Source organism: Pseudophryne corroboree, chromosome 8 (genome assembly GCF_028390025.1).
Source record: "Pseudophryne corroboree isolate aPseCor3 chromosome 8, aPseCor3.hap2, whole genome shotgun sequence".
Classification (NCBI taxonomy): domain Eukaryota; kingdom Metazoa; phylum Chordata; class Amphibia; order Anura; family Myobatrachidae; genus Pseudophryne; species Pseudophryne corroboree.
Genome location: NC_086451.1, coordinates 95,408,938 through 95,427,905, shown reverse-complemented (window position 1 = coordinate 95,427,905; position 18,968 = coordinate 95,408,938). Strand labels below are relative to the sequence as shown.

The 18,968-nt window shown below is 45.3% G+C and overlaps 1 protein-coding gene across 7 annotated transcripts in view; it reads left to right on the top strand.

Moving 5' to 3' along the window:
• MVB12B (multivesicular body subunit 12B) overlaps window positions 1-18,968 on the top strand; it is a 431,719-nt gene that overhangs the window by 98,652 nt on the left and 314,099 nt on the right. For 3 of the 7 annotated variants that reach the window (XM_063936805.1, XM_063936809.1, XM_063936808.1), the window contains exon 2: window positions 18,870-18,953. The exons of 2 other annotated variants lie outside the window; for them this stretch is intronic. In XM_063936805.1, coding sequence (XP_063792875.1) covers window positions 18,903-18,953 — 51 coding nt within the window. In that variant the 5' untranslated portion in view covers window positions 18,870-18,902. Of the gene's footprint in view, window positions 1-18,652; window positions 18,780-18,869; window positions 18,954-18,968 lie in introns of those variants that run through there. 2 more of the 7 variants (XM_063936803.1, XM_063936807.1) reach the window with 2 other exon arrangements.

The window sequence follows — 18,968 nt, the reverse complement described above, 5'->3', positions numbered from 1 at the left end:
CTGGAACAGACACTCCAGTGATACAACCTCTACCGTCTGTTCCTTATCACGGGACTTCTCTGGATCAGCAACCTTCTTGCAGTGGGATGAATGGACCCAAGTCTCTCTCTCAGCAACCTTCAATGCTGTGGTGCTAGTCAATAAGACCTGGTATGGTCCTTCCCATCTATCAATAAGACAACCTGAGCGTAGAAAATTTCGTATCATTACATAATCCCCAGGTTCAATGTCATGACAATTACTATCAGGTAGATCAGGAATCACCAACTTCAGATTTTCATTTTGATTCCTCAACTGTTTACTCATGTTAATTAAGTACTTTACAGTTACTTCGTTGTTACATTTCAAATCATCCTGAGGGTTAATCATGACATGCGGTTGTCGACCAAACAAGATTTCAAAGGGGGACAGATTAAGAGGGGACCTGGGAGTGGTTCTGATGCTATACAAAACAATGGGTAAAGCTTCTGGCCACGTCAATCCTGTCTCTGCCATTACTTTACTCAATTTATTTTTAATCGTGCTGTTCACTCTTTCGACCTTCGCACTCGCCTGTGGACGGTACGGAGTGTGCAGCTTGCTATCAATTCCCGTCAACTTACACATTCCTTGAAAGACATCACCTGTAAAATGGGTACCCCTATCACTTTCGATTATTCTAGGGATACCATATCTACATACAAATTCCTGCACAATTTTCTTAGCTGTAAACATAGCGGTATTTGTAGCCGCTGGAAATGCTTCGACCCAATTCGAGAAAACATCTATACAAACAAGTACATATTTCAAATTCCGACATGGGGGTAATTGAATGAAGTCAATTTGTATTACCTGAAAAGGGCCGCCGGCAGGTGGGATATGGGATGGTTCTGTAGGTATTGCCTTTCCAATATTCTTTCTCAGACAGGTAAGGCATGACATTGCTCTTTTACTCGCATGAGAGGAGAATCCTGGGGCGCACCAGTATGCTCTTACCAATTTGCACATCCCTTCCTTGCCTAGATGAGTCAGCCCGTGAGCTGCTTCAGCCAGACATGGAAGATATGTCTTGGGGGCCACTGGTTTACCATGTCCATCCGTCCAGAGCCCTGAGGACTCCTGGCCATATCCCTTTGCCTTCCAGACTGCTCTTTCCTGTGCGGAACACAAATTCTGCATTTCACACAACTTCTGTGTGTTGATGGTATTGAATACCATCAGTTGTGTGGTGTCTGTCGGTATGGGGGTAGCAGCTGCTAACTTAGCAGCTTCGTCTGCTCGGCTGTTACCAAGTGATACTGGGTCTTGACTATATGTATGTGCTTTACATTTGATAACAGCCACTCTGTCGGGTTCCTGTATCGCTGTTAGAAGCCTTTTTATGTGAGCTGCATGCGCTATCGGTGTACCAGCTGCCGTCATGAAATTTCTGAGGCGCCATAGGGCTCCGAAATCATGGACTACCCCGAATGCGTATCTAGAATCGGTGTAGATATTGGCTGACTTACCCTTAGCCAATTCACATGCTCTGGTTAGGGCGACCAGTTCAGCAACCTGGGCTGAGTGAGGTGGGCCTAGCGGTTCCGCTTCTATGGTGTCTTGGTCATCTACGACTGCGTATCCAGTACACAAGTCTCCCGAGTCTGACTGTCTGTGACAACTACCGTCCGTGTAGAACGTGAGTTCTGCATCTTCCAGTGGATTGTCACTGATGTCAGGCCTTGCGGTAAAATTTTGGGTCAAATATTCCATACAATCATGTGTGTCTTCCTTTGTATTAAATCCTCCTTCCCCATCACTCTCACCTTCCACCCTTTGTGCCTGACCAGGCACACCTGGGAGATATGTTGCAGGATTTAATGCACTGCATCTCCTTATGGTGATGTTTACTGGGGCCATTAGTGCCAATTCCCATCTTGTAAACCTCGCTGATGAGACGTGTCTGGTTTGGGCAGAATTCAATAAGGCTGACACTGCATGTGGTGTATGGATTGTGAGGTTGTGGCCTAGCACGACATCTTCGCTTTTTGTTACTAGCAATGCTATTGCAGCAACGCTTCGCAAGCATGTGGGGAGGGATCGCGCTACCGTATCTAGCTGAGCGCTGTAGTATGCAACTGGCCTGCTGGCATCACCGTGTTTTTGGGTTAGTACACCTGCTGCGCAACCAGCACTTTCTGTTCCGTATAGTTCAAAGGGTTTCCCATAGTCTGGCATACCTAGCGCTGGCGCCTGCGTTAGGCACTGTTTGAGTCTTTCAAATGCTGTTTCGGATTCGTCGGTATGCGAAATCCGATCAGGTTTGTTTGAGGAGACCATTTCCTGCAAAGGTAACGCCAATATGGAAAACCCTGGGATCCAATTACGGCAATACCCACACATTCCTAAAAACGTTCTGATCTGTTGCTGGGTTTGTGGCAGTGTCATGTCTCTAATTGCTTGGATTCTATCAGCGGTCAGGTGTCTCAGTCCTTGTGTTAGACAGTGTCCCAAATATTTTACCTTAGTTTGGCATAATTGCAACTTGTCTTTGGAAACCTTGTGACCTGTGTCTGAAAGATGAAACAGGAGCTGTTTCGTATCCTTCAGAGATGCTTCCAGTGAATCTGAACACAGCAGTAAATCATCCACATACTGTATCAATACTGATCCACTCTCTGGTTGGAAAGACTGTAAACAATCATGCAAAGCCTGAGAAAATATACTTGGACTATCTATGAAACCTTGGGGTAGTCGAGTCCACGTGTATTGGACTCCTCTGTATGTGAATGCAAACAAATATTGGCTGTCAGGGTGCAGAGGTACCGAAAAGAAAGCGGAGCAGAGGTCAATAACAGTGAAAAATTTGGCAGTGGGAGGAATTTGCATTAGGATGACAGCTGGATTTGGCACTACGGGGAACTGACTCTCAACTATTTTGTTAATCCCCCTTAGATCCTGCACTAGCCTGTAACCCCTCCCCCCACTCTTTTTAACAGGGAAGATGGGACTATTGGCAGTGCTGGACGTTCTTACCAGAATGCCCTGTTGTAGCAAGCGCTCTATTACTGGGAAAACTCCTAACTCCACCTCTGGCTTCAGAGGATACTGTGGGATTTTTGGAGCTATCCTACCATCTTTTACTTGTACAACTACTGGAGCTACGTTTGCCATTAATCCAGTGTCCTGTCCGTCTTTTGTCCAAAGTGACTCTGGTATTTGAGATGTCATCTCTTCTACTTGGGATGGATTCCTATTTGTCATAATGGAATGTGACATTAATTTTGATGGGGAGTCTAACATGTCTCGCACTTCCTGAGCGTGATTCTCGGGTATATCCAAGAATACACCTTCAGAAGTACAATAAATGACGCACCCCATCTTACATAGTAGGTCTCTACCCAGGAGATTGGTTGGTGCAGATGCAGCCAGCAAGAAGGAATGCTTGGTATGCAAAGGCCCTATTGTAATCTCGGCTGGTTTGCTAACAGGGTAGTGCTGGACTACTCCTGTTACTCCCATGGCTGGAATTGTCCTACCAGTGGTTCTCATGCCCACTGTCGAATTTATCACTGACTTGGCCGCCCCTGTGTCTACAAGAAAGTTTAAAGTTTTACCAGCTACATTGATTGCAATCTCTGGTTCACTTCCAAGACTGGCAATCAATTTAACTGGCTGCAGATTACAGGTATGGCCACACCCCTATTGGGTATGCTGACCTCCCTGAATCCCGTTGGCAGCAACTACTTGTGAGGGAGTTAGCTGGGAAATACCAGAGGCATGCCAATCTCTGTTCGGGGGGTATCTTTTTGTTTCCCCTGTATGTGGCTCAAAACTCCGCCTCTGTGGACCCTGCTCCCAATGTCTTGTGTTGTGTCGTTGTCTAGGGGGTTGAAAAGATCTTTGTACACTCTTTATTCTACAGTCTCGTGCATAGTGTCCCTGTCTGTTACAGGAATAACAAGTTATTTCAGTTGACTTACTTACAGGATTCGATGGTACATACGCAGGCTGCTTTGTGGTCAGCGCCTGTATACTTACTGACATTAACTTATCACTTTGCGATTCTCTGTGCCTGGTGATGTTTCTGTCGTGATCAATAGCAGCCTCTCTCAAAGTGGACACTGACAGACCTCGCCAACATGGTTGCGTGGTCTGTACCCTAGCCTTTAATGTTTCCTTTAAACCATCCATCAGTACAGATACTGCTACTTCTTGATGGTTTGGGTTGGTCCTAATGTCTTCTATACCAGTGTATTTTGCCATTTCTAATAGTGCCCGGTGAAAATATTCTGCTGCCGTTTCGGACTCTTTTTGTCTAATGGAGAATATTTTGTTCCATTTAACAACGGCTGGGAAATACTCCTTTAGCTGTAAATTTATCCTTTTTACGTTATCTTTGTTGTACACATCTGAAAGCGGTACATCTTTATCTAGTCCACAATCAGCCAAGAATTGAACTGAGTCGACATTTGAAGGTAAACAAGCTCTTAGCAGTATCTGCCAATCTTTGTTGTTGGGCTCTACAGTGTTCCCTAGATCCCTGATGTATTTTTGGCTAGCAACTAAGTCTTTCCTGGGGTCAGGAAATTCGGACACTATGGTTCTTAATTCCATTCGGGAAAATGGTGTGTACATGGCAATGTTCCTTATGGGAGTGGCTCCTGATACATCTGTTTTCCCATTGGGAACTGCTATTACTCTAACAGGGTTAACTCTAACAACCTCATTCTGTGTAGATTCTACAACTTGTGGTGAAATTGTTTCGGTATAATGCATGGTGCCGTACTTACCCGTTGACACGACCTCACCTATCCCTCCGCTAGGGGCCTTCACTAATCTCGTGAGTGGTGCAGTTCCTACTGTGGTTTCTGATATGGTGGCCGCTAGAGAGAGCGCTGAAATTGTTGCCGAATCGTCTTCTTGATCACACTCCTGAGGAAAGTTCAGAACAGGGTACAACTTGCACGGGTTAATAATTGCATGGGTTACTTGGTTAACATCATTAACATTTACAGGGTTGCTAAGAGTTTGTGTTTTACACCCCAGTGCGTTTTTCTCCGCAATCAACTTCTCTCCTGCAATGTATGGTGGAGGCGGGGCTGTGGCTATCAGTTTCCTGACTGCCCCAGATCCCGCCGCCAGAGCCAAACCTCTCTGTATCTCACCTTCCTGTTGCCATAACTGTAAATAATCATGATGCTGGATTCGTCTCTTTGTTGATTTTATGAGACATATCCTCCTCCTTATATTTTGTAACACTTCTGGGCTGAAGCTACCTATTCTTGGGAATTTCTCCCTGTCTTGTACAGTCATTCTCTCCCATTCATCACATAAAACCTCTGTGTGACTTCCATATTTCTCACACATGATGTACCTTGCCGACCCGACTGGTCGGTTCTCTGAATCAACCCGAACCGAGGTTGATCGCCCCCTACCTGAACAACTGGCCCCCATAATCTGCAGGCGTTGCTTACTACTCCTTTGATCTTTATATCACGGTCTTCAGCGAACCCTTACAGCAAACCAAATTATTCAAAATAGGCCGACGGTGGCGGTTTACCGAGTACCCCACTCACTCGCCCACGCCGACCAATGCGACCTGATCACACCGATATGGTGCTGGCGCACTCGACACAGGGCCCTACCAAAAACCTTCTGTTTACTGGAACATGTGAGGGTTACCCGCAGGACACTTACTCTTTCCAGTAAAGGTGGGGCTGTTAGATAGTTCCTGAGTGACCAGCGAACTTCCCTTCAAAAATAAAAAATTACACAAATCACGTCAGAATGTACAACTAGCGTTTATGACTTTTGTACGCAAAATGATACTAGTCAGGTTTACTAATGCACACAATGACGTGCGGTACAATCGTTCAGTACACAAGCACTACCTGTTATGTACTGAGAGATCAATGGAATCGAAAATTTCGGCTGCGAATTCCTTCAGCCAGAGCTTGTATGGCCTATATGGGTTCTGCACCAACCCCCGGGGTTGTGCCTCTTACCTTTATAGCGGACTTCTTTGTCTCCTTATGACCTCCTGGTCTGTTATGACCTCCTGGTCTTGTCTGTACGACCTCCTGGTCTGACCTCCTGGTCTTGTTCTATACTCTAATGCTCAAATATTATGTTTAACCAAGGATGCCTCCCTAGCCACCGTATATGTCACTTACACGTATGTCCCTTACGAGTACCCGATTTCTTTTTGGTTCAACCTCTTATGTGATAAAAAACACACTCACTCAACACATGTACACTTTTGCTTCTATTTCTATTTCTGCGCAGAAATTTTCTTTAGCCCAGCTGTGTTACCAATTAGGAGCAGGATCTGTTAAACTAAATTTCAGATTTTCCAAAAATAGACTTGCGTTATTTATCGCCTTTTGCGCTATTTACCGCTTAGTGCTAACTATCGCCTTTGCGTTAATTATCGCTTTGCGCTAAAATTCAACTTTTCGTGATTTGAGCTACGTGGGCGTAACCGGACGCTCCGTTGCGTAATATACGCTGCGTGCGTCGGCCTTTGGATTGCGTACGCTAGTCTTTGTTAGAGACACGTGTACGCAATGCAAAGATCCACCGTAACACAATATACTTTTATCAATGTAGACGATCCCTGATCATCTACCGCGTACCCCACTGGCTTTGCCTTATCTCCCAGGCAAACCTGTGTGTTTCTCTACACTTTTAACTATTACCTCTACTATGAAATAACAGCAAGTCTCTTTTAGCACTTTTCTATCAACTATAAAATTGGCAAACAGGATAGTGATATACGAAAAATGAAAAAGAAATGCAGATATATGTATGCGTGCGTGTGTACGCAAGACAGAAGACAAATAAACAGTTTTAAAAGACACAAGCGTTTTGTTCTTACCTCCGGTTCCCGGATTCCTTCAGCACTCTTTATCTAAGCGAAGCAGACGCTTATCCCGTCAGCACTGCGAGACAACCTCCCACCCTTTGCTGGGGGATAATGTCTGCTGATCTACCTAGTGCAGATATGTGAAGGACAGGACGAGCCTCCAATTGATAAAGCTGTATTCCTTTATCGTATAAATAACCCTTTAAGAGGTCTAAGAACACTGTACGCTGACTACGTAAGAAGTACCGTAAGGGTACGCTACTTGCGTAACGATCGCTCAGCCGTAGGCGAGACGCTCAAGCGTCGCGTTCGCTCACGGCCCAGAGATCACAGACTGGCACACTATTGGCTACAGACAAACGTAATGATTCGCTATGGCGTAGCGGACGCTCGAGACCACGAGGAGATCACCAGCGGCGCAGACGCTCACAACGCTATACCTTGATATCTATACCTTTAACAATGAGATACACAGTATACCTTTATGTAGAGACAGTGTGTAAGTGCAACCTGGTGTAACCTGATTAACTACAAAGCTGCTTGAGCGTCACCGACGCTCTGTGAACACTTAACACTATGAGAAAATACACAGATACTTGTTTAGGGTCCAAAGCCTATTAAATGTATTATAACTAATATACTTGTAAAAAGGAATCACAGTACAAATGATACACTACAATATAACGGAGACTTCCTAACCAAATAACTACACTATAAATACAATACAATACAATACAATCTAATCAAGGGAAAATACGAGAGAAAGAGTAGAGAGAGAGAGAGAGAGGTAGAGATGAGAGAAATGGCTCACAGTAAGACAATATGATCACGGAGAAAAACTTACGCACAAGGGGAAACGATCGCATGCGCCTGGACATCCAGCACCCGATTTTCAGCAATGAGAACCGTTGAAGAGTGAGAGCTGGATGTGGTCGGCCTGCCTATTTATGCCCCACACACAATGCAATCTAATGGTCCCTACAATCTGATCGTCCATTGGACACAGGAATTCGGCTTCGCATTATAACAAGAGGTCATAGGTTGATTCATACAGGTGGGCTGTGACGATTTCAAACAGCTCAGGTGGGTGGGACACTGGGTTTCCCGCCGCATACCTGAGTAAGAGTAAATAATAGTAATGGACATAAACTCCTTATGTCCATAACTATTCGCACGAGCGATTAATACGCTCCAAACCAACACCGGAATATTGCTATTTAAATACTCTTCCGATGGGTACCAAACACTACTGTATGACTCCTGTTAGACCCTTCCTACAATACAAAGAGGGATTCCTCCGTTCAGGGACATTCTATATTAACCAAACTTTCAGAATCTATCAAAGGGACCATGATCTATAAACTACGTTAATTGTGGAAATATGTAACGATTGGGTCGCACGCTACGACTACATACTCTTTACCGTAAATACGCATACCGATGCGAGCGGGTGCACGCATCAGCGGGTATGCGCTATCACGGGAAAGCGCACGCATGCGCAGCGCGGACCAGTGTGAGGTGCAAATATGGCAGTGTGCATAGAGATATTTTTCTGACTTTGACACCACCATTTCTAAAAATTATCTTGTAATGAGAAAGAGACGCAATACTTAAGGCAGTCTATGGATGAGTTTATAAAAAAGGACTCAGTACCCAGACTAGTGTCTCAGTTCTCTACCATTTGTCCGCAAAAACGTACCTTGGCCCATATACTGCATTCTGACTCTGATGATGCAGGGTCAGAAATGGAGGAAGGCGGGGTGGACCCAGAGGTAGGGGAGGGTACTCTGTCACAGGGTGTAGAGCAGAGGTTCTCAAACTCGGTCCTCGGGGGCACACACAGTGCATGTTTTGCAGGTCTCCTCACAGAATCGCAAGTGAAATAATTAGCTCCACCTGTGGACCTTTTAAAATGTGTCAGTGAGTAATTAATACACCTGTGCACCTGCTGGGTTACCTGCAAAACATGCACTGTGTGTGCCCCCGAGGACCGAGTTTGAGAACCTCTGGTGTAGAGGCTCTCATAGATGCTATCAGAGAAGTTCTAAATATCCCTGATGAGGTGACAGAGGAGAGTGAGGAATCTTACTTTAATATTAAGAAAAAATCCTCAGCCACTTTTCCTGTGTCAAAGGAACTAAATACCCTGTTTGAAGAACCGTGGGGTTAATCCAGATAAGAAATTTAAAATTCCCAGGCGGTTGTCATCTTTTCCTTTTCCTCCTGAGATAGGAAAAAATTGCAAAATCAACCGATAGTGGATGCGTCAGTCTCCAGGCTCTCACGTAAAATTGTACTACCTGTGCCTGGTGCAGCCTCCCTAAAAGATGCGGCTGACCGCAAGATTGAGACTACACTCAAATCTTTGTATACTGCTGCCGGGGTGACCCAGAGGCCCACTATAGCATGTGGGTAGATTACAAGAGCCATTGCTAACTGGTCAGGTAATTACTTGAGGGGTTAGACACCTTACCTCAAGAGGAAATTATATTGCTCCTTCAATATATACAAGACTCTGTGAACTTTATGTGGAAGCCATAAAAGAAATGGGTTTGCTTAATGCATGCACTACAGCTATGGCAGTGTCGGCACGCAGAGGATTATGGCTGCATCAGTGGACGGCTGATGCGGACTCCAGGAAAGGTGTGGAAGGCCTACCTTTCACGGGAGAGGCTTTATTTGGCGATGAACTCGATAAATGGATCTCCAGAGCTACTGCGGGTAATTCCATATACCTACCTTCTGCAGCTCCAGCAAGGAAGGCCTATTCAGGACCTAATCTACAATCCTTTCGGACTGCCTAGTTTAGGGGCAAGGCAAGAAGGTTCTTCTACCGCCGCCAGAGGTGCTAGATGTAAACCACGCAAACCAGCGACTGCTGGTTCACAGGATCGGGGCTCAGGCTGTGCTTCCTCAAAACCTTCCGCATGACGGTGGACCGCGATGCCTGGAAGACATGAAGGTGGGAGGCCGTCTAAAGTTCTTCAGTCACATCTGGAAGGATCGTGCCAGGATCTCTGGGTCATAGACCTTATATCCCAGGGCTACAGACTGGAGTTACAGGATCTCCCACCTCACAGAGTCTTCAAATCAGGCTTACCAGTTTCACAAGAGGCAAGTGTAAACTTACAAGACACCATTCAAAAACTGTTACAGACCCAGGTCATTATTCCAGTTCCACCTCGTCTACACAACAAGGGTTACGATTCCAGCTTGTTTGTGGTACCAAAACCGGACGGTTCGGTAAGATCGATTCTGAACCTCAAGTCATTGAACCCATACTTATGTGTGTTCAAATTCAAGATGGAGTCGTTGAGAGCGATAATCTCAGGTCTGGAGGAGGGGGAATTCCTAGCATCTCTGGTTGTCAAGGATGCGTACCTTCACATTCCGATGTGGTCGCCTCATCAGGCTTACCTACGGTTTGCACTGCAGGACTGCCACTAGCAGTTTCAGGCCCTGCCATTGGGTCTCTCCATGGCACCGAGGGTAATCACCAAAGTGATGGCGGAGATGATGATGTTGCTTCGCAGACAGGGAGTGAACATAGTTCCGTACTTGGACGATCTTATGATAAAGGCACCGTCCAGGGAACTGCTGTTGGAGAACATTACCCTCTCTACCCGACTACTCCTGGATCATGGGTGGATTCTGAACCTACCAAAATCTCACCTAGAACCAATGCAGAGGCTTCAGTTCCTGGGAATGATACTGTAGTATTCCTTCCCTTGGAAAAGGCAATGGTAATCCAGTCGATGGTTCGGGCCATCTTGAAGCCAACCCGGATGTTAGTACATCTCTGCATACACCTTCTTGGGAAAATGGTGGCTTCTTACGAAGCAATTCAGTATGGAAGGTTTCATGCGAGGCCCTTCCAGCTAGATCTGTTGGACAAATGGTTCGGATAGCATCTTCACGTGCACCAGAGGATCCGTCTGTCTCCAAAAGTCAGGATCTCCCTTCTGTGGTGGCTACAGACTTCTCACCTAGTCGAGGGTCAGAGGTTCGGCATTCAGAATTGGATTCTGCTAACCACAAATGCAAGCCTTAGAGGTTGGGGAGCAGTCACCCAGGGAGTGCAGTTTCAGGGAAAATGGTCAAGTCAGGAAGTCGTCCTTCCAATAAACATCCTGGAACTAAGGGCGATCTGCAACACCCTTCTGCAGGCCTCATCTCTTCTTCAGAACCAGGTCATTCAGGTCCAGTCAGACAATGTTACGGTGGTAACGTACATAAACAGACAGGGTGGAATGAAAAGCAGAGCTGCAATGTCAGAGGTGTCAAGAATTCTCCTCTGGGCGGAAAGACACGCTGTGCCATTGTCGGCGATCTTCATTCCGGGGGTAGACACCTGGGAAGCGGACTTCCTCAGCAGACACAATCTGCACCCGGGGGAATGGGGTCTCCACCCGGAGGTGTACCGGTGGTTAACTCGTCAGTGGGGGTATCCACAAATCGACATGATGGCCTCTCGACTCAACAAGAAGCTCAACAGTATTGTTCCAGGTCAAAGAACCCACAGGCAGTAGCGGTAGACACCATGACAAATCCGTGGGTCTACCAGCTGGTGTACTTGATTCCTCCCATTCCTCAGATCCCAAGAATTCTAAAAGGAATAAAAAGGGAAAAGGTTCAAGCAATCCTCATTGCGCCGGACAGGCCACGAAGGGCCTGGTATGCAGATCTTCTAGAGATGCTAATCGAAGATTTGTGGCCTATGCCTCTTTGAGAGATCTTCTGCAACATGGCCCGTTCGTCTATCAAGACTTACCACGGCTACGTTTAACGGCATGGAATTGATCGGCTGATTCTAGCCAAGAGAGGGATTTCTGACAAGGACATCCTGACTATGATCCAAGCCAGAAAGGGGGTAACGTCTGAGCATTACCACCGTATCTGGAAGAAATATGTCTTCTGGTGTGAGAGCAGATGATATTCTATGGTGGACTTTCATTTGGGACGTTTCCTGCTTTTTCTGCATTCAGGAGTTGATGTGTGCCTACGCCTAGGCTCAATTAAAGTTCAGATTTCGGCCATGTCTATTTTCTTTCAGAAACAATTGGCTTCTCTCCCTGAAGTCCAGACGTTCTTGAAAGGTGTTCTTCACATCCAACCTCCATGGCACCTAGGGATCTCAACTTGGTGCTGTAGTTCCTCCAAAGCAGACTGGTTTGAACCGTTACAGGAAGTGGACATAAAGTACTTTATGTGGAAGACCGTCACACTGTTAGCCTTGGCTTCAACAAGACATGTGTCGGAACTGGGGGCGTTGTCTTACAAGAGCCCCTGAGTTTTCATGAGGACAGAGCTGAACTCAGGACTCGTCAGCAATTTCTTCCTAAGGTGGTGTCAGCGTTTCACATCAACCAACCTATTGTGGTTTTGTCTGTAACGGACGCCTCTGCTACTTCAAAGTCTTTGGATTTCGTAAGGGCTTTGAAGGTCTATGTGAAGAGAATAGCTAGTCACAGGAAATCTGACTCACTGTTCGTTCTTTATGAACCCGATAAAATTGGGTGTCCTGCTTCGAAGCAGTCTATTGCACGCTGGTTCAGGCTCACTATCCAGCATGCTTATTCCATGACAGGTTTTCCGATTCTGAAATCTGTTCAAGCCCACTCTACTAGGTCGGTGGGTTCCTCTTGGGCGGCTGCCCGGGGTGTCTCAGCTTTACAGCTCTGCCGATCGGCTTCTTGATCGGGTTCGAACAAGTTCAATACTTTGGCCTCTGAGGACCTTCAGTTTGGTCAATCAGTTCTGCAGGAACCTCAGCACTCTCCCACCCGGTTTGGGAGCTTTGGTACTTCTCCATGGTACTAAATGGATTCCCAGTATCCCCTAGGATGTAAGAGAAAATAGGATTTTAATTACCTACCGGTAAATCCTTTTCTCGTAGTCCGTAGGGGATACTGGGCGCTCGCCCAGTTCTTCATTATTCCTGCTCTGTTACTTGGTTCAGTAATGTTGTTTGGGTTCAGCTGTTGCTGTCTCTGTTTGCAAGTTTGGTTAGCATGGCTTTCCTCTTGTGCTGGTTCGAATTCTCACCACTTTCCTTTTCTGTATCCTTCTCTCAAAGTATGTCCGTCTCCTTGGGCAAAATTTCCTAGACTGAGTCTGGTAGGAGGGGCATAGAGGGAGGAGCCAGCGCACACTATCAAACTTCTATAGTGCCCATGGCTCCTAGTGGACCTGTCTATACCACCATGGTACTAAATGGATTCCCAGTATCCCCTACGGACTTCGAGAAAAAGATTTACCGGTAGGTAATTAAAATCCTATTATTGCCTCTTAACTTTAGACAGGAGTTCGGACACAAGCAGATGTGCAAAACCAATTGAATTCCCCCCTTTGAGTTAATGAAGTAAGAGACAGCATGAAGTATGCTTGCCTCCTCTCCCAGGGCGTCCAGGGTACTTCCTGTTTCGGGAATAACTACCGGACTTCCTAGCACAGTGATTTTCAACCTTTTTTTATTTGCGGCACACTGAACAATATTTTAAAATTGCCAAGGCACACCATAAGTTCCCCACAGAAAAAAACAAAACACACACATTGGCCCTCACAGTAAAAAAAAATCCACACATACATTGCCCTACACAGAAAAAACAATCGCATTGCCCCCCACATAAATCTTGTTGCTCCCTACATAAATCCTATTGCTCCACACATATATCAATCACATTTCTCCCCACATAAATCCTATTGCTCCCCACATGAATTATTCACATTGTTCCCCCATAAATCCATAAATTCTTATTCTCCCCACATAAATCCTATTGAAATCCTATTGTTCCCCACAGGAGAAATAAAATAAATATTATTATCAGCTGTCCTCCTACCTGTCCCTCAGTGGCGGTGGTTGTTCATAGTGGAGTTCTGCGAATACTGAGCAGCGGGCGGTTGGGCAGGTGTGGCTGTGGGTTGGCAAGGAAAGCTGTACATGCAGGCGGGAACTGGAAGATGTGTATGCAGGCAGGTAGGCTGGCTGGGTGGTAAGACGCGGCGGCCGTGACCTATGATATCACACCATTTTCAAGGCATAGGTCACAGCCGGAGCACGGCTGATCCTCTAAGAAGAGCCTGGGCCAACAGTTCACTCTGTAGGTGCAGGAAGCTGCTCTGGCTCTGCTGCACACCTTGCAACTGGTCGCGGCACACTAGTGTGCCACGGCACACTGGTTGAAAAAGCCTGTCCTAGCAAGTAGGTCAGCTTCTAGCATCCACCCACCTCCCCAGAAAAGTGGGTGGTACAGGGGTTTGATGATGCAGTTTGCAGTGTGTGTCTCATTACATCATGCCGCATGCACTCCCCCATCCCATACTTCCAACATAGGGGGTCATTCCGAGTTGATCGCTCTCTGACGTTTTTTTCACAGCGCAGCGAACAGGTTACTACTGCGCATGCGTATGCACCGCAGTGCGCAGGAACATCGTACGGGTACAAAGCGGATCGTTGCTGGGCGATGGATTTAATGAAGTATCAATTCGGACAGCCGATCGCAAGGAGATAGACAGGAAGAGGGCGTTTGTGGGTGTCAACTGACCATTTTCAGGGAGTGTTTTGAAAAACACAGGTGTGTCCAAGCGTTTGCAGGGCCGGGTGTCTGACGTCAATTTCCGGGACCAAAAAGACTGAAGTGATCGCAGCGGCTGAGTAAGTCCAGAGTTACTCAGAAACTGCAAAACACTTTTTCGTCCCGCTTGGCTGCACACGCGTTCGCACACTTGCAAAGCAAAAATTCCCTCCCCCCGTGGACGGCGACTATGCGTTTGCACGGCTGCTAAAAGTAGCTAGCGAGTAATACACTCGTTATGAGGGTCATAGTCCTTCCCATCCAGCCTCTCCTGCAGGCCCAGGTGGAAAGATAGCAAACATGCGCTCACAGAACTGTCTGCAATGTATTCATCAGTTGAAAACTGTTATTGTGGAAATGGTATAGAAAGTGCCTTCATTCAAGAGCAGATAGACACAATGTAAAACATTGAAGGAAAAAAAACTCTGTCACTGTAACATTATCTCTAAAACCATTAATAGTAGAGACAAATAAAGTGAACTACACTGAAATAATTACCTGTGGCGGTGTTAGGCAAACTTAAGTATGATATGATGCACCAGTGAATATCTACCTTTTACTCTAATCTCTACGCGTGTGGGGAAAATACTGTGTAAAGTTTGTTTATGTCACTTTGATGTACACCTTATAATTAGCATTTTTGCTTGACTTCTGAAGTGGATCTGTTCATTTCCCCAGCCTAACCCTGCAATCCCTTCTACCATGACACTATTTGAGGGTCTTCTTTGAGAAGCATCTTGCTGTGTTGTGATGCTAGTAGTGTGATTGCTGACTTTGAACAATGGAGAATTGAGCCTCAGGGTGGGTAGTCTCTATCATGAATAGGATCCACATAGCCCCAGCCCCCACAGATGGTCCGATAATGGCCCAGAAAGCCTTCCTGCTGTTCAGCCAACAACAGTGGGCACCATTAACCACTTCTGTTCCAGAGAAGGTTCTGTGGTACATCTATCACTGTGACCTTGACTACCGCTACTGGGAATTGTGAGTGCCTACAGGAATATTGATGACCTTGTTTGTTACCTACTTTGCATTTAGTGACTGCAAAACTTTTCATCATTACAAACCAAACCATTGTGTATAATACGTAACTGCTTGGCAGAAAACTGCAATCTGTCCTTAGCTGCCTGGGGAGGAGTATGTACTCGGTGGATGAGGTCATAGAGTCAGTGACATCATACAGCCTATTACTGACCAGCACTATAAAGGGAGCAGGGCAGTGCAGTCACTGTAGAAGAGAAAGGGACAGCAGAAGAACACAAGGTACTGTATGGTCACTGAACATGCTGTTTACCATAGTCACACTATGCAACCCAAAATACACACACCACAAGCCGGTGTAGAATTATTCTGTACTGTAATCTCTGTGAAAGCCATATGCAGAGGCAATAGGGACTAGGCTCAGTGCACCCACAAAATTAAGTTATTAATCTTTCTTTGTCCTGTAGAAGTTCCTTTTAAATATGCAATATGCATTTTTACTCTGTAGTTGGTGACTGTTTACTTATATCACTCACTGTGATTTGGTAGATGATAAATGATTAATCTTTGTTCCTAAGTTTATTTTATGTGCCTGGAAGCTAACGTTATTTCTACAACAAATCTCACCAGCACACAAATCGCAATGTATTTAAAGTTGCACCATAAAAAGCCCCTTTCTTATATTAAAACTGCCATGGTTATCAGCTGGCTTGAAGCAAGGAACAGTGGAGTTCTTGTTCTGAAACTAATATGGATGCACTGCAGTGTGGTATGAAAGAGGATGCATAGGGGTTAAACTGACCTTTTATGCTTTTAAATGCTCTGCTAATGTGGTTGATTTGGTCCATTACCCCCCATACTGACAATGCAATATAAGAATTCTACTGAAATGTAATTGTCCTTGTGCCACCAGGTGTGACATTATAGGAGTGGGAGCTAATCCTTGCATAACCCACACATTAATAGGGAACTTGTAACATTTGCAAATATATGTGCACTAGTATGGTCACTTTGTATAGATGCCACTGTTCAACTTGCATTTTTAAAATCATGAGCTGGACTCCATTACCATGGATGAATAAATGAATGCCGTTAATAATAGAATGTGTTATATGGGAGAAAATGCCTGCCTAAATACACTGATGTGTCACTGTAATCATATGCACCTTTCATTAGCAATCAGTGGGGTCATTTATTCACCCAAAACAGTCCAGAAACCGCTCAAAAGCATATTCTTCCTAGTTAGATGCTGTATGCCTACTCTGGCACAGTTACTTCTTACGGAAACAGGTTATCACCGTCAGATGGAGTCCATAGTAAGGGGATGGAATTCTTCATTATAGTGTTGACACCCGAAATAAAGACAGCCCTCCTTACTGCTATAACTTCATTAAAGAGGCTTGAGCTAGTATTTGTATACAATGTTCTAGTTTACTCTACAGGGTAGATGTAATAGCCTGAGAGGTGCAGGCATCGTCGAGATGCTGGCGAGTCTACACGATGGGGTCGATTCAATTCACTGACAGTTGAATAGCGCCGGGAATTAGCTCTGGGCGCTATTCAATACAGCGCCAAGTGACACTAATTGTCGGGAATTCTTCTCTCACCCCCGGGGGATGAGAGAGGAATTCCGACAAAAGTGCTGCCGTGCGGCTGGCGCAAGGCTGATTCTGTCGTGAATCAGCATCGCGGCGGGGAGTTAAGTCGGAGAATGCCCGTTCTCCCGACAAAACAACCTGTTAAGTCCGGGAGAACGGGCATTCGCCGACTTAACTTGAGCTGAATTGAATAGCGACGGGATCTTATTCCCGGCGCTATTCAACCGTCGGTGAATTGAATCGACCACAATGTTTGAAAGCGGCAATCGTTTAAAAGGCAAAACCTACTAAGTTTTGCGTTTTTAAATGATTGCTACTTTAAAAAAATTAAAAAAAAAAGAACGGCAGACCCGCCAGCATGTTGACGATGCCCGCACCTCGTAAGCAATTACATTTACTACTGTAAGTGGAAGACAAAACTCAAGTTTTTTTTGTGTGTTCCCCCAAATGCTAGATAAAGAGTCCGTGTGAGAGTTGGTCTCCATATTACTCTTGGGCAGCCACACTTCCCTATCCTGGTAGCACGTGGCTAGCAAAGCAGTGTATACGGCATAATAACCACTGCTACAAAATGTCATGCCCCCTATACAGTATATGCCTTTTCCATAATATGCACCACACCACAGCATATTGGATCGCTATTGAGACTGAAATTGCAATTGTCTCAAAACTGTTACTGCTGAAAATCGCATGTGAAGAGCTGCCCTGAATGGTAAAAAAATGCCCACCGATGCGATCGCAAATCTGCATATGCATAATTGCGATCCAGTTTCAGAAACAGAGTACCATCGCCAGTTGCCGATGACCCAGGGCTACTCAGAATAATGAGAATGCAATGGCACTGGCGCCATGTATTTAATAGCAAGCGATTGATACTGACGTCCTATACATACCCAGAAAAACGGCCATGACCCGCCTGCGTTTTCCCTACCACTCCCCACAAACGCCATGTTAACACCCACGAACAGTCCCTTCCTGTCAATCAAACTGCGATCACATTTCACTGAAGCTACGTACGTATTTCGACCTTTGCGCATGTGCAATTCGTTTGCAGCACATGCACAGTTTGCCGATAATCGCCTGATTTGCAAATTTGGCAATCCTAGCGATCCATGCTGATTAAGGCCCTTTGCCCAGTGGTAATTAATGGATTGAACATGATTTTACTATGAGCCCCAATGTCTTTCATTTTTATGCAGCTAGCTGTTTGGAAAACTACCAAAAACTCTTTAATTTTCATAAACCTATACATATAGTCCTCTAATTCTGCTGATAAAATGATACACTTCTAACTCGTGTAGGAAATATGTAAACCATTTATTAGACATGAACACAGAAAAAACAAAAAACATGGATGAAGGTCATTTATAGTTGAGAAGGACCACGAAATGATAACATTTTATAGCAAACTAATCGCACTTTCTTTTTGTACTGTTTTATAATGTTCAGTTTGTATCCTACTAATGTCAAAAGTGTAAAGTGTATTTTTTTATTTTTTAAACCAACCTTTTTTTTTATTTACAATAAATGGCAGCAAACACTGGCTTATACTAGTGCACACATATGGAAACACTGTACAGAGTTTTAAGTCACAGAATGTAAACACACCCCTGAAATTGTGCATCTTGACCACTGGGGGCTTCATCCTTCCTCCTGTTTGCACACCCTCACATGTCCAAACCACTTTGTTAGTGCTGGCTGTGGGGACTAAAGTTTAAATGCCCAGGAGGTGGCTGATGTAAGCTTAACACCAGGACTGCAGCTTGGACAGGGGAATCTCCCCTGAGCCTGTCAGACTGGGTAAGGACAGATTCTCCCCTCCTCTATTGCATGTGTATGATCTCTTTTTTTTTCCCGTCTCTCTGATCAGCCTCTCCCCCTCCTTCCCAGACCTCCCTCTGCTCTCTCCCTCCTCGACTGGCAATGAACAGCTGCCTTTGCATGAAAAGAAGGGACGATTTTCCACGCTTAACAGTTAAGTGCCCGTTA